At 40.2% G+C, this 12,605-nt stretch overlaps 3 protein-coding genes across 3 annotated transcripts; 2 read left to right on the top strand and 1 right to left on the bottom strand.

Moving 5' to 3' along the window:
- Window positions 1-2,147: 2,147 nt before the first annotated feature.
- mrpl32 (mitochondrial ribosomal protein L32) lies at window positions 2,148-4,389 on the top strand. The gene is made up of 3 exons (XM_004566824.5): window positions 2,148-2,343; window positions 2,509-2,705; window positions 3,875-4,389. Exons 1-3 carry the CDS (start codon window positions 2,247-2,249, stop codon window positions 4,124-4,126), a joined length of 546 nt encoding a protein of 181 aa, XP_004566881.3. The 5' UTR covers window positions 2,148-2,246; the 3' UTR covers window positions 4,127-4,389.
- Window positions 4,390-7,428: 3,039 nt separating this feature from the next.
- On the top strand, window positions 7,429-8,862 carry zmp:0000000930 (telethonin). The gene is made up of 2 exons (XM_004566825.4): window positions 7,429-7,747; window positions 8,158-8,862. The coding sequence occupies exons 1-2, from the start codon at window positions 7,614-7,616 to the stop codon at window positions 8,516-8,518; spliced, it is 495 nt and encodes a 164-aa protein (XP_004566882.1). The 5' UTR covers window positions 7,429-7,613; the 3' UTR covers window positions 8,519-8,862.
- Window positions 8,863-9,056: 194 nt separating this feature from the next.
- Window positions 9,057-12,504, bottom strand: LOC101470666 (coiled-coil domain-containing protein 127). Its single transcript, XM_004566826.3, has 4 exons — window positions 12,354-12,504; window positions 11,702-11,839; window positions 10,733-10,977; window positions 9,057-10,516 (listed from the first exon to the last, which is right to left on the bottom strand). The coding sequence occupies exons 2-4, from the start codon at window positions 11,829-11,831 to the stop codon at window positions 10,070-10,072; spliced, it is 822 nt and encodes a 273-aa protein (XP_004566883.1). The 5' UTR covers window positions 11,832-11,839; window positions 12,354-12,504; the 3' UTR covers window positions 9,057-10,069.
- Window positions 12,505-12,605: the final 101 nt, after the last annotated feature.

Below are 12,605 nucleotides of genomic sequence, written 5' to 3'. Positions count from 1 at the left end.
CAGAGAGCTGGGACCAAAGTAACAAAGGTCACCATCAGTAACACACTACAACGGCAGGGAATCAAATCCCGCAGTGCCAGACGTGTTCCTCTGCTGAAGCCAGTGCATGTCCAGGCCCGTCTGAAGTTTGCCAGAGGGCACATGGATGATACAGCAGAGGATTGGGAGAATGTCATGTGGTCAGATGAAACCAAAGTGGAACTTTTTGGTATAAACTCAACTCGTCGTGTTTGGAGGAAGAAGAATACTGAGTTGCATCCCAAGAACACCATACCTACTGTGAAGCATGGGGGTGGAAACATCATGCTATGGGGCTGTTTTTCTGCCAAGGGGACAGGACGACTGATCCGTGTTAAGGACAGAATGAATGGGGCCATGTATCGTGAGATTTTGAGCCAAAACCTCCTTCCATCAGTGAGAACTTTGAAGATGAAACGAGGCTGGGTCTTCCAACATGACAATGATCCAAAACACACCGCCCGGGCAACAAAGGAGTGGCTCCGTAAGAAGCATTTGAAAGTCCTGGAGTGGCCTAGCCAGTCTCCAGACCTCAACCCCATAGAAAATCTGTGGCGGGAGTTGAAAGTCCGTGTTGCTCGGCGACAGCCCCAAAACATCACTGCTCTCGAGAAGATCTGCATGGAGGAATGGGCCAAAATACCAGCTACTGTGTGTGCAAACCTGGTAAAGACCTATAGTAAACGTTTGACCTCTGTTATTGCCAACAAAGGTTATGTTACAAAGTATTGAGTTGTATTTTTGTTATTGACCAAATACTTATTTTCCACCCTGATTTACGAATAAATTCTTTACAAATCCTACCATGTGGATTCATGGATTTTTTTTTTTTTCACATTCTGTCTCTCACAGTTGAAGTGTACCTCTGGTGCAAATTACTGACCTCTGTCATCATTTTAGGTGGGGGAACTTGCACAATCGGTGGCTGACTAAATACTTTTTTGCCCCACTGTATTATTCTTTAAAATAAAATAAAATACATATTTACATATTTTGAACTGAGTGTAGATATTTGTGTGATTACATATCATTATGGTTAACTAAAACTAAAAACTAAAACTAGACTTCTGAACAAAAAAATTAAATGAACTGAGATCATTTTGTGTCCGTTAGGGTAACTAAATTAACATAAAACTAAAGGTTTTATTTATAGAAAATACTTAGTTTTAGTATTTGTTAATTTGGTAAAAAATCTTATTACAAGTTGCCTGATGCGGCATTGGATGGTGTGTTTATTGAAACTCTGGATTTCTACTTTTAGAAGGTTCTGTGTTTTGTTTTTTATAATAAATTGACTGATTTTCCTAAACCTTGTCTTTGACACATGCCCAGTATATGGTGGCTTTCTCCACCAAGCTTGTATTATGTCACAAAGATTACATAAATATAAACCAGAGTTCTCTAGTCTGTGCTTTAAATGTGACATTGAGGAGGATTCATTCCTGCACAGTACGTGGTTTTGCATAAAGGTAAACACATTCTGGCAAAAATGTCAAAACTTTTAGAGTTACTCTTTTCTTTAGATCCTCAAATATGTTTATTAGGAGACTTTACAAATGTTAGTACACTATTAAGAAAAAGCCCACAGAAGTTCCTGGAATTGGCACTATGCATTGTCAAAAAGTGTAAACCATTACCCGGAAAGCTGCCTATTTTTTAGATTGATCTCAGAGATGAATAGTTGTATTCCACTTGAAAACATCACCTACACTCATCTTTATTTTCGTTGTCGTTGTTTCTCCTCTTCTGTGTGCGTGGGTTTAGAGGTGTGTTTTGTTCATGCTTCGCTAAGTGGAAAATCGGAAAGTAAAGTATTGCAAAAAAAACGATCACAACTAAAAGTAAAACTAATAGAAACGAAATTAAAACTAAACATTTTAAAACAATCAAAAAAAAGCTTAAACAAGAACATTCACTCTGGATACTAAACTGAACTAAATAGCAAAAATATAGCTATAGCAAAAAAACAAAAAACAGCTGGAAAGCTTGAACTCAAATTTCCACACAAATCTAAAATATGCACACAAGGATTGAGACACAGTTTTGCTACAATAAAAGCTCCACGGTTCACCGCTAGATGGCAGCAGCGTACAAAATCTTTCCTTTTGTGTGCCGGAAATTAAACAGACGAAGTGCAGCTTGGCGTCGCTGTTTTACGACGTAGGGATCCTCAGTGACCGTGAGCTGTTTGACATGCTGGGAGAAGAGGAAGCGTGTTGGTAACAAAAATGATGAATTTATCTGCGTTAATTCACAGCCTCAGGTGCTCTCTGCTGCGCATTGAGAGTAGACTGTTGCAGGCGGTCGGACTAGAAGCACAGTTGGGTGAGTGAGCTGCTGCTAATAGCCTCTTTTTACGATGGGGTCATTCACACAAACATACTCATTAAAGACATTTTTCATTTAATACCACCAGTCCGTGTCGTGTTGCTGTTTCGGTGGAGTTAAAGACGTAGTGATTCCTGTAACGTTGTTTCCTTCTGCGTGCAGCTCCGGGTCTGGCTGTGAACGGCCCCAGCCTCCTGCCTCAGCTCGACCAGGAGCAGCAGCTGGAGGAGCAGCAGAGCCCGGAGCAGCAACCCGGCCTCTTGGACAGCATCATGTGGATGGCAGCACCCAAGAAGAGGCGCACAATCGAGGTCAACCGCACCAGGAGGAGAGCTGAGAGCAAACTTATTAAAGTCAAGGTACGCTCCGCAGTGACTGGATGATCTCATTGGGTCATTTCAACCTTTAAACCAAATTATAGCTTCATCTGTCTTACTGGTACCTAATTTTACTGCAAAGAGGAGTTTGATTTGTGGCAAATAAACCATTCAGTACGACGAGTCACTGGTAATATTTAGGATTTAAGGAGAGCACCTCGTTCATTAACGTTGGGTCCAGCTGGAGTGACTTCCATAGATCAGAGTACGCAGATTGAAATGAAAGTGTACTTTGTGAAAGATACTAATATTTTAAACTGAATCCAAAATCTTTCTAGGAGGCAAACATTTTAGCATTGGCACGGACCTATATAGGCAATTCTTCTAAAGCATCATCTAATTTAGCTGCAAAGTCAGTGAACTTTGGCCCAAAATACAGTATTTGAAGTATTTTTTCCTTCGGAAATTATTTTTGTCTCCCAAAGATTTTTATTTATACTTCTTCAATTGCTGTTTCTCCTCTTGAATGTGTCTGATCAAACTATCTAAACAGATTCAATTACGGAGAAATGAGATTATTTTTATTTTACTTTAGTTTCATGCTTGCAAGACCTGTGGCATCCCCTGGGTCAGTCCTCATAGACTCCCAGGTTAAAATGTTAATACTTGTAAGCCTATTTTCCAACTCCCTTAGAGCAAAAATTCCTTGAGTGAGGAATTTTCTTTGGTCTGAACTCAATTTGTACACTTTTTAAAACACAGTTTCATAGAAATTTCGAACAGAATAAAATGATATTTTGTATTGGAGCGCTGAGAGTTGAGCTTCACTTAGACATCACTATGAAAACAAAAAATGACACTATTCAGCTCTACAACTGTGTAATAGAAGGGAGCGTTGTGACCATGTCACATGTGATAAGAAGCTGAACGGGTCACACTAATGTCAAGTGGCCACCTTCAATGTGTGTGTGGTGCAGCTCTCCTGTTTGCTGGACAGAAAGAAAGGAAAAATAAAACTAGCTTTATTTTAAAGTGATACCTAACCCCAGTGATGTGTAAATGCTACCATTGATGTATATAGGTAGTGTTTACTAAAACGAGACCACAAAGTGTGGTGCAGGAATATCAAAGATGATCAGAAACATTTAGAGAAGCAGTCGCTTGCATCCATTGACCCTGTTTGCTTTCCCCTGCACCCCTCTCTTCCTCAGAACAACATCGAGCCGTGTCCAGAGTGTGGCCACTTGAAACAGAAACACATCCTGTGTGGCTTCTGTTACGCTAAGGTGTGCAAGGAGACCAGTATGATTCGTCATCAGATTCAAGCCATGGAAGGAGGCCCATTGAAGGCCCCCACTGTTGAGACTGTGGTCTTATATGAGGGGGAAATCCCAAAGGAGCAGGACAAAGACAAGAGGATAGTGGAGAGGCCCAGGAAAAGGCCTGCATGGTTCAACTACTGAAGCTGTGTGTGACATATACCACGACAAACAGCATATTTCAGTCTCTCTGGGTCAGTTTTTCTTCCACAAATTAAGAATTAGTTTGTTCAGAACTGATCCAGAGAGCTTAAACATCAGAAACGTGTTTCCAGTAGAAAATATGCCTTTGGAGTTGATGATATCATAGTTCGGTTTTTCTAAAAGCCAAGACTGTCAGATTATGGACATAATTCAACTGCATAATACTTTTGATGGTTTGACAATAAATTCCTTATTTGAAATAATCTGCTTTGGGTGAAGGTGAATGACTTCTTCTGCTTCATGAAACAGGAGGAAACTTCCAGACTGTTTATGAAACGTTCTCCAGTCTTCTGAGCATTGGAGGGACGCCATTCTTAAAAAAATGAACATATTCTAGTTTATCAAATCCCATTTAAACCCTGTTGTGTGACCTCTCTCCTTAAAGTAGGAGGAAAATGAACATATGGAATCACAATTATTAGTGACGAGAGGTGCTTTCACTATAAATGGAATAATGACTCAGAGTCTGATGTTTTTAAGATCTGGAACACTTAACATCAAATCATGAGTGTCACTGTCATGTTTACTGCTTTCTAATGCTTATCAGAGTCTGGCTGCACAATTGCTTGTGGTAGAAAACTGTCGGTTAACAGGATCAGACACTGGTGTGTACAAACAAGCATGCAACGTCGCTTCAGCCACAACTTCCTTTAATCAGGATTCGGCATTAAACCAAAGTCATGTAACGGTGGCTCATGTGTCGCTGGAGTAGACTGTTTTTGCTGGGATGAGTCCAGCATACCTTCCACTGCCTCAGTGTCCCTGTGATTCAGTTTCCCCCTCATAGTTTGATAAGACCGGGCTTATCAGTGTTCCACTGAAATTACTTTGGTTTACTTGGTTTGCACAGCGCTGTAATCTTGCTTGTTATGTTCTTACCAAATTCTTTAGCAAGAATTTAGTATATTTTTAAACAAATGCTTTCACTTGCCTTTTAATTAAGGCTGCCAAATATATTTTAACCTTAAATATTTTGTAACATCTGCAGACATTTGTATGCAATCCATCAAATTAATCGTTAACTGTATTTGTGTTATCTCTCTTGCTTTATCAAATGAATGATACCTAAATTGCAGGTGTACAAAGGTGGTGAACCCCTGAACTGTAAGTGTACAAACGTATAAAAAATGATTTATTATTGGCAAGTGTGTTTTATCAGCACTGTTTCAGTATTTTGCCTATCATGCTAATTTCTAACACTTTATCTTCATTGAACTATTCTAGGGCAGCTTGAATTAAAGCTCAGAATAATCCTTATTTACCTCTTAGCTCCCCTTCCTTTAAAGCTAGATTTCTTTTGATTGGCTGCCCCTCATTAGCACAAAGTTTGAGCAGCAGGTGGGAGGGGCTTCTGTGCTCACAGTCAGAGCTGTGTGTGCATGAAATGGCTTTATTAGAAAAAAATCCCCTCACACTGACCATCATGCAGATCCCAAACATGACAATTACAATCCCATTTTCAGAAAAGTTGGGAAGCTGAATGAATCCATTTTTATTCACAATAGAGCCTAGAAAACATTTAATCTGAGCTATTTTAATGCTTCATGAGCAATAGTAGCTAATTTTTAATTTAAAGGCAGCAACATGTCTCAAAGAAGATGGAAAAGTAAGCAGAACTACAAAAACAGCCAGAGGAACATTTCACAGCTAATTAGGTGAATTGTGAACAGGTTAGTAACATTAAAAAAAAGAGCATCTTAGAGAGGCAGAGTTTCTCAGAAGCAAAAAAACAAAATCAAATTGTGGAACAATTTCAGTGTAAGACTTTAAAAATCAAGGTCAGGTGGGTGCCTTTGCCTTCAAGCCGTCAGGCGACTCTCCATCAAACAGGTTTCTGTTGTGAAAATCACTGCATGGGCTCAGGAGCACTGTCTGTGAGCACAGTTCACCGTGCCATGCACAAATGCACATTAAACCTCCATTATGTGAAGAAGACGAGGATCCAGGATCTAGAAGTGACGTTATCTCCTTTAAGCTCACTTAAAATGGACTGAGGCAAAATAGAAAACTCTTCTGTGATCAGATTAACCGAAATATTAAAATCTTTTTGGAAAACATGGATACGCCATCCAGCAAACTAAAGAGGAGAGGGAACATCTGGTTTGTTATCTGTACTCTGTTCAAAGGCCTGCATCTCTGATGGTTTGGCAAGGCACTGGATATTTCAACAAGACAAAGCTAGACTACATGCTGCAACTATGACAACAGGATGGCTTTGTAGCAGAAGAGTCCAGGTGATGAACTGGTCTTCCTGCAGTCTACACCTTTCAGCAACTGGGAACATTTGGAGCAATCTTGAAATGGGAAATGTGGGAAAGGAGACACAGGATTGTTGAGCAGCTAGACTCCTGTATCTCCTCTCTTGTTTTTCTTCAAATGGTTCATGTTCTCATATTAAGTAACATCTCATGTATGACAGGTCATAAGGAAAGGCCGGGTCCCTCTTAATTATTGTAGCAATCATCAGTATAGTGATAACCTGCCTTCCTTTATATCTTTCCATCTGAAATCAAAGACCTCTGTTAAACTCAAAGCTGCTACCACTCATCCACCATTTAATTACTAAGTAAACTGTTTAAGAACTGAATGCACTCTACTGATCTGCTGTAGCAGTGATGACTGCGACAGAGTACCTTTGTAGCGTGGTGATTTCAGCCGAGGACCTGACGCGGCTTCGGATTAATGAGTTAGATTGTGAGTGTCAGTTAGCGCTCTAAGTGCCTTCAGCTGTTTCCCCACAGCAACATGTGACACTTGAGGAGCAAGAGGCTGGATTCTCTGACCCGATCAGATAGGCGATCTTGCATTCATCTCGTTTAAGCAGATTAGTCATTTTATATTTCCTGTCATCACACAGAGATGAATTAACACGTCCCGCAGCTTTAAACGCACTGATCCTTACAAACATATACAGTATAAGAGAAAAAAGTGTATTTACAAACCCAAGAGACAATAAATGTGACTGAATAGTTATAGATTAAATGTTAATGTTTAAGATTACTACTTAGTTTTATCCAAGAGTACATAAAAATCTAAAAGATGAAGTCAGAGAGGTCCACGTTCAGCTTTCATTTGGATTATTCTGGTTGGATCACATCATGGAAAGAACTAAATTCCATTTCATGTGAAAAACAACCTTCAGGATGTCTTAAGCAGGGACATTCACTACGTTCACTACAATGTGACACAGAGGAGTAAAAATAGAAACAAGACTGGATATTTAAGACATTGGCCAACACACACACACACACACACACACACACACACACACTTCTCACGGTGTTTTGAACATACATTTAGCATGATTTGACAGATCGTTGTATCCTTTATCCCACGAGTTTTATTCATCTGTAGAAGCACCCACATGAAAGAGGACATTCATCTTGGAGCAAATTACTAACATTTGAGTTACGGACAAAACCGCACCATGCACTGTGTGAGCAGAGGAGGCTGCTACCTGGTGAACTCCTGGTGTGATCTTCGGGAGGAGAACAGGTGGAAGAAAGAGAGCTATGAAGCCTGCTGGGTGAGCCTCGTCCTTGAAACCAGACCACAGTACAGGTAGGTTGCTCACATTAGATACTGAGCTGTGCATGACTCACTAAATATACTTTTTTGGAGGGTAAAATATTCTGTGTTGCGCTCATTTGAGCTTTGCTGTGTATTTGTAGTTTGTTGTGGTGTTTTAAGATGTAGTATTACACTGAAGCAGCCTATTTGCTCACTGTAATTTGGCAGTAAAGCCATGACATGTGATGTTGTATTTTAACTTAGACGGAATAGCAGTTAAAATCTGCTTTGCTCAGCAAAATGACTTACCAGGCTCTGATCAGTCAAGCCTGTACAGTGTGTTTTATTGCAGTTAACAATTCAGACGATTCAAAATGTGAACTAACACAGAGGCAGTGACGCAGCTGTATACAGCGTTAGTGTTTCACGGATGTAAGAAAAGCTTGATCTGTGTGTTGCAGGCTGAAGCTGTCAGAGAGCGACAGCATTCGCAGAGAGAGTTATAAACAGCAACAGGTGGCCCACTTCATGGTGGAGAGGAGCCCCAGCCAGATACTGATGCTGGGCAGCACCAGTGGAGCGATGACAAAGCACCAGCTACCCTTATTCAACACCAGCAGGGAGGTGGATCGTACTACAACCAGCTTTAGGCACACAGAAGAGCCTGTTATAAAAGAGAAGCTGATTGCTGGAGCAGATAGACAGGGAACAGGAGCCACCACAGATCAAGATCTTAGCAAGCCGGTTAGAGTGAACTTCAGGGCCTCGAGTCTGATGTCCTCTCCCAGGGAAATCTCTAATCGGGTTCAGAGAAGGGAGTGATCACAGCCTTTGTTGTAGCAAATTTCTCAGCAGTATTAACAAAATCAAATATTCTTCTAAAATTGACTATTTTAGAAGTACTATTTTTATGCACATCAAACTCGAGGATGTTATCTCACATGCTATACTTATATTTGTAGTAGTGTCATATCTTCAGCAGCTAAATAATACTAAAAAAAGATGTGCTATAATTTGCATAAAAGCTCTGGGTGCTGCAGAATTGAGTCTGGTGTGAACTGTAACTTTGTTCCAGGAGGAAAATGCAATTTTGTCACACCTGGTGATTTTTATGGTTTGTAAAGCTTAATTAAACACTTTCTGGAAGCTTGCTTCACAAACCTCAATCAATATTCTCGTGTCAGTTGTTTTTACACATTCCTCGTGCATGCACCTTTTTAATCATGCATTATGAGCCTCCACATAGCTAACGGATTAAATTATATCTTTCCTGTATCTAGATCCAGATGAAGCTGCTCCTTGAAGCCCCCTCCCCCAAAAAACAGTCTCTATGGACAAAAAGGACAACCTACAAACTGAGTTCTAAACAAAAACAAATGTATTTAAATGACCACACAGAGTTGTAAGTGTCAGTTTAGCATCCAGCACTTAATCACCAAGGTCAAAATGAAAACATGGCAGCACAGAAAGGCCTGATAACCAAAGACAAATGCTACAGATTCAGTAAATCCTTTCATTGCATGTGTGAATGTGTGTTACAGTAACAAATTAAATGTGCTTTTTTTTTTATTTTACTTTTTTTTTTTTTTTACAACACATTATATTATTCAGCACTATTTTGCATACATGCACCGTCGGTTAAGTCCGGCGTCACTGACATTAGTGAGGTACCCACAAACCAGTCATAAGAAACATCCTCCCTGTTCTGCTCGATCATGAGATCAGGCTTGTTTTAAATGGAGGAAACTCAATGAACAGAGAGGTTGTTGAAAACAGAAAGTCCCAGAGTTGTCTTTACAAATATCTCCCACATCACTCCTTCAACAACAGACTTAAATTATCTACAAAAACATAATAATAGATTTGATAGAGTGTTATGGCATCCCTGAATTCCTATCTAAGGAATAAAAAAATTGTTCTTCCGAGATATAATCTTAACTGACAATAATTCATGGCATTCAAAAATATGGACGTTAAATCGACATTTTTATAGGGGCTAAATTATAAAGTTTTATCATCTTCTATTTAATAAACCATGCATTTTTGTATCCAATATGGATATCACCTGATTAATCCTACTAATATTTCTGTTTTTCTTCAGTTAAATGAAATAAATCCTTATCTGAGCAGCTGAGGTTAACTGCTATAAGCGATATTAGTGCATCATCAAAATGTGATCAAGGGTGGAGTTTTCAGATGGTGATATTCAGCTTGTTAGACCTCACTGACCTTCTGTGTGTTTGCATAACATCCCTACAAGTAAAGGTTATTACACAGAGGGGATAAAAAAAACAAGAATTTTCCATTTCTAAACCACACCCTCGCCACATTCTTCAAGTCAAACCAAAACACCAGCTTAATGTTGCCTATTTGTCACTTTGTGTCTGAGTGGATTTTTCCTCCTAATATGGCTTCCTCGGCTCTTTTGTGTTTCTGGACGGTGATTTGCAGCTGCCAGTACTTGAGGTACACCCACATGAGGCTTCCGTTCTTCCTCCTGTCCATGTTTAGCAGGTCAGCACAATGCTTGTCTCTCTTAAAAATATCCTTCAGGTCAGTCTCTAGATCCAGGTCTGGCCCAATGGGATCTTTAACGACCTTAAGCAGCATGTTCTTCTCCATCTCCAGCCGCTGATCTCGAGGCTGGATGAGGGAGCAGTAGGCATTCTGCCGCTCCACAAGTAAACCCTCCAACTCCTTCAGAGTGGCTGTGGCTCGGTTGTACCAGTTCTGCTCTTTTTCCAGAGCTTGATGCAGCAGAGCACCTGCAGCTCCTGATTTCACCAACTTTTGCTTCTCTTCCTCTAAGGACTCTCGCTCCTTGTTAGAAGACAGAATACAAGGTTAGTGAGTAAAGGCTATGCATTACAAAGGAAAATGACACAATGATAAAATGGGTGCAATGTTCAATGTAAAAGGAGGACAACAAAAGACATATGTGTGGCAGGTAACTGAGATGGAAGAAAACAAAGGTTTAAGACAGATTTCTACTCATTAGCTCCGTTATCCCTTATAAACCCTTCAGCAGATCTTTACCTGCTGTAACTGCTTCCTTTCTTCCATAAGCTGCTGGCTCTGTGAGACCAGGGCCTGCTTGTACCCTTTGACCCGCTGTCTCTCTTTCTCCAGCTCCAGCTCCAGCGTAGCTGCTGCCCTGCGCCTCTCGGTAAGAGTCTCCCGGTAACGGGCCTCCATATCACTTTTTATTGTAGACACATCTTTGTCATACTGAGCTTTCACCTTCTGGATCTCCCTCTGAGATTCTCTGGTCCAGATCCATCCTGAAAGGGCAATGGGATAAAAAAAAAATGGGGAAGATGTTAAGTGATACTACCATGATTTTCTGAAGAGTAGAGTAGCTGGAGCTACTTATGAACTGAATTTTATAAAATCATGGCAATGACTTTATCTAAGTAACAGAGATGATCTATCATACAATCACACACAGATCAGAACAGATGCATGCTGGGGAAGCACACAAGCAGTTGTAGGTTTTTCCTCTGCCCTATCCCATCTTCCTAAAAATTTTTGGGAGGTTTGCGCTAAGTTTTATGGTGATGCTGATGAAGGCAGCGAGCCAGAATGTGTGTGTCTTGTCAATAAAAAACAAAACAAAAAACAACAACAAAACAAAAAATTGTTCTGTATATTACAACTGTTGCAGGTGTTTCCCCCCTGTTTTACAGTATGTAAAGTTGTGCAAGAAACCTCTGCTGTGCTTAACCTGGAAGGGTCAAAATGTCTCCTTTTAGTGGAATAATTTTTACTGATCTGCAGTTTAGTCTACTTCCCCCCCCACTTCTGTGTTAATCATTAAATGCCATTTGGCATTCTAATGACAAAAGAGACTGTGTGTCTGTAAGCCAGACACTCACTCACTGATCATCATATTCTTTTGACTGCTCCCTTTAAGGGTCACCACAGCAGATCATTTGAAATTGATATGCTGTTCTACTCTGTTGTCTCATCCACAATCACACAGGTGAATCTCCTTGTGTAACTTACGAAATGCAGCCAGTCCCAGCATGGGGACCAGCAGGGCGTAGTTCCACTGGTTGCCATCGCCTGCTCCCGCCCCCCTTCCTCTGGGATCTGGTTGGATGTTCCATCTTGGGGGATCATTCAAGTTGTTCATGGAGGCCGCTGTTACACACACAAGCACGAAGAGAGCTCAGCCCAAAACATCACCAACAATTGACTCTTTCTCGGTTTTTATTTGTGAGTAACATATAATCTCAGAGGTGTTTTCTCTTTGACACGTCTATAATTTACTCTGCATTAACTATCACATCATTTGCTACTGGCTGAATAAAGAGCAGTGAATAAACGCCAATGCATCTGCTAGGGTGTGCAATCTGCAAAACAGTGTTTGGAATAAGCACTGGATGTGAAAGTGCATTAACAAATAGCTTTTTAGCATGAATCCAAACAATGCACCGGGCATGCAGGGCGAAAGGAGCCTCTCATGATTCGGAAGTTTGACAGCTGAGCTAACCATAAACAAAGCTAGCTATGTGCTACATGCTAGCCAACATTTGGCTTCGTGGCTCGTCATTGTGTTTATAAAAAAACACAACAGAACGAAGGGGCTTCATAGTTTTGCAATCCTGACAACGTGTCAGCGTACGCCTGTTAAATGTATGGAACTGTGTCTCACCTTGAATGAAAAGTGTAGGTCACTTATGCATTTGTTCCTGCACACGCAGATTATACAATTTTAACGCTTTAACGTTCCACCTTAGCCGGCAGAGGGTGATTTTAAAAATTACTTTCAAAAAGAACCTGTAAGTGTTGCAGTAAAAAACCATGTATATTTACTCAGATGGTTTCAAGGTAATAATTTAATAATTACCCTTAAAACACATGGCTAAATGCTTTAAATAATAACTATCATATAAATATTAAATAA

Source organism: Maylandia zebra, linkage group LG11 (genome assembly GCF_041146795.1).
Source record: "Maylandia zebra isolate NMK-2024a linkage group LG11, Mzebra_GT3a, whole genome shotgun sequence".
Lineage (NCBI taxonomy): Eukaryota > Metazoa > Chordata > Actinopteri > Cichliformes > Cichlidae > Maylandia > Maylandia zebra.
This window is presented reverse-complemented; position numbering and strand designations above follow the sequence as displayed.

What these genes read in the sequence shown, in the direction of transcription:
- LOC101470666 (XM_004566826.3), bottom strand. Translation starts at nt 11,831, where the DNA reads ATGAACAACTTGAATGATCCCCCAAGATGGAACATCCAACCAGATCCC. An exon ending in GCTGGGACTGGCTGCATTTC is followed by an intron (nt 10,978 to 11,701) that starts GTAAGTTACACA and finishes TTGCCCTTTCAG; the next exon opens with GATGGATCTGGACCAGAGAA. An exon ending in AAAGGAAGCAGTTACAGCAG is followed by an intron (nt 10,517 to 10,732) that starts GTAAAGATCTGC and finishes TCTTCTAACAAG; the next exon opens with GAGCGAGAGTCCTTAGAGGA.
- zmp:0000000930 (XM_004566825.4), top strand. Translation starts at nt 7,614, where the DNA reads ATGCACTGTGTGAGCAGAGGAGGCTGCTACCTGGTGAACTCCTGGTGT. An exon ending in GAAACCAGACCACAGTACAG is followed by an intron (nt 7,748 to 8,157) that starts GTAGGTTGCTCA and finishes TGTGTGTTGCAG; the next exon opens with GCTGAAGCTGTCAGAGAGCG.
- mrpl32 (XM_004566824.5), top strand. Translation starts at nt 2,247, where the DNA reads ATGATGAATTTATCTGCGTTAATTCACAGCCTCAGGTGCTCTCTGCTG. An exon ending in CGGACTAGAAGCACAGTTGG is followed by an intron (nt 2,344 to 2,508) that starts GTGAGTGAGCTG and finishes TTCTGCGTGCAG; the next exon opens with CTCCGGGTCTGGCTGTGAAC. An exon ending in GCAAACTTATTAAAGTCAAG is followed by an intron (nt 2,706 to 3,874) that starts GTACGCTCCGCA and finishes TCTCTTCCTCAG; the next exon opens with AACAACATCGAGCCGTGTCC.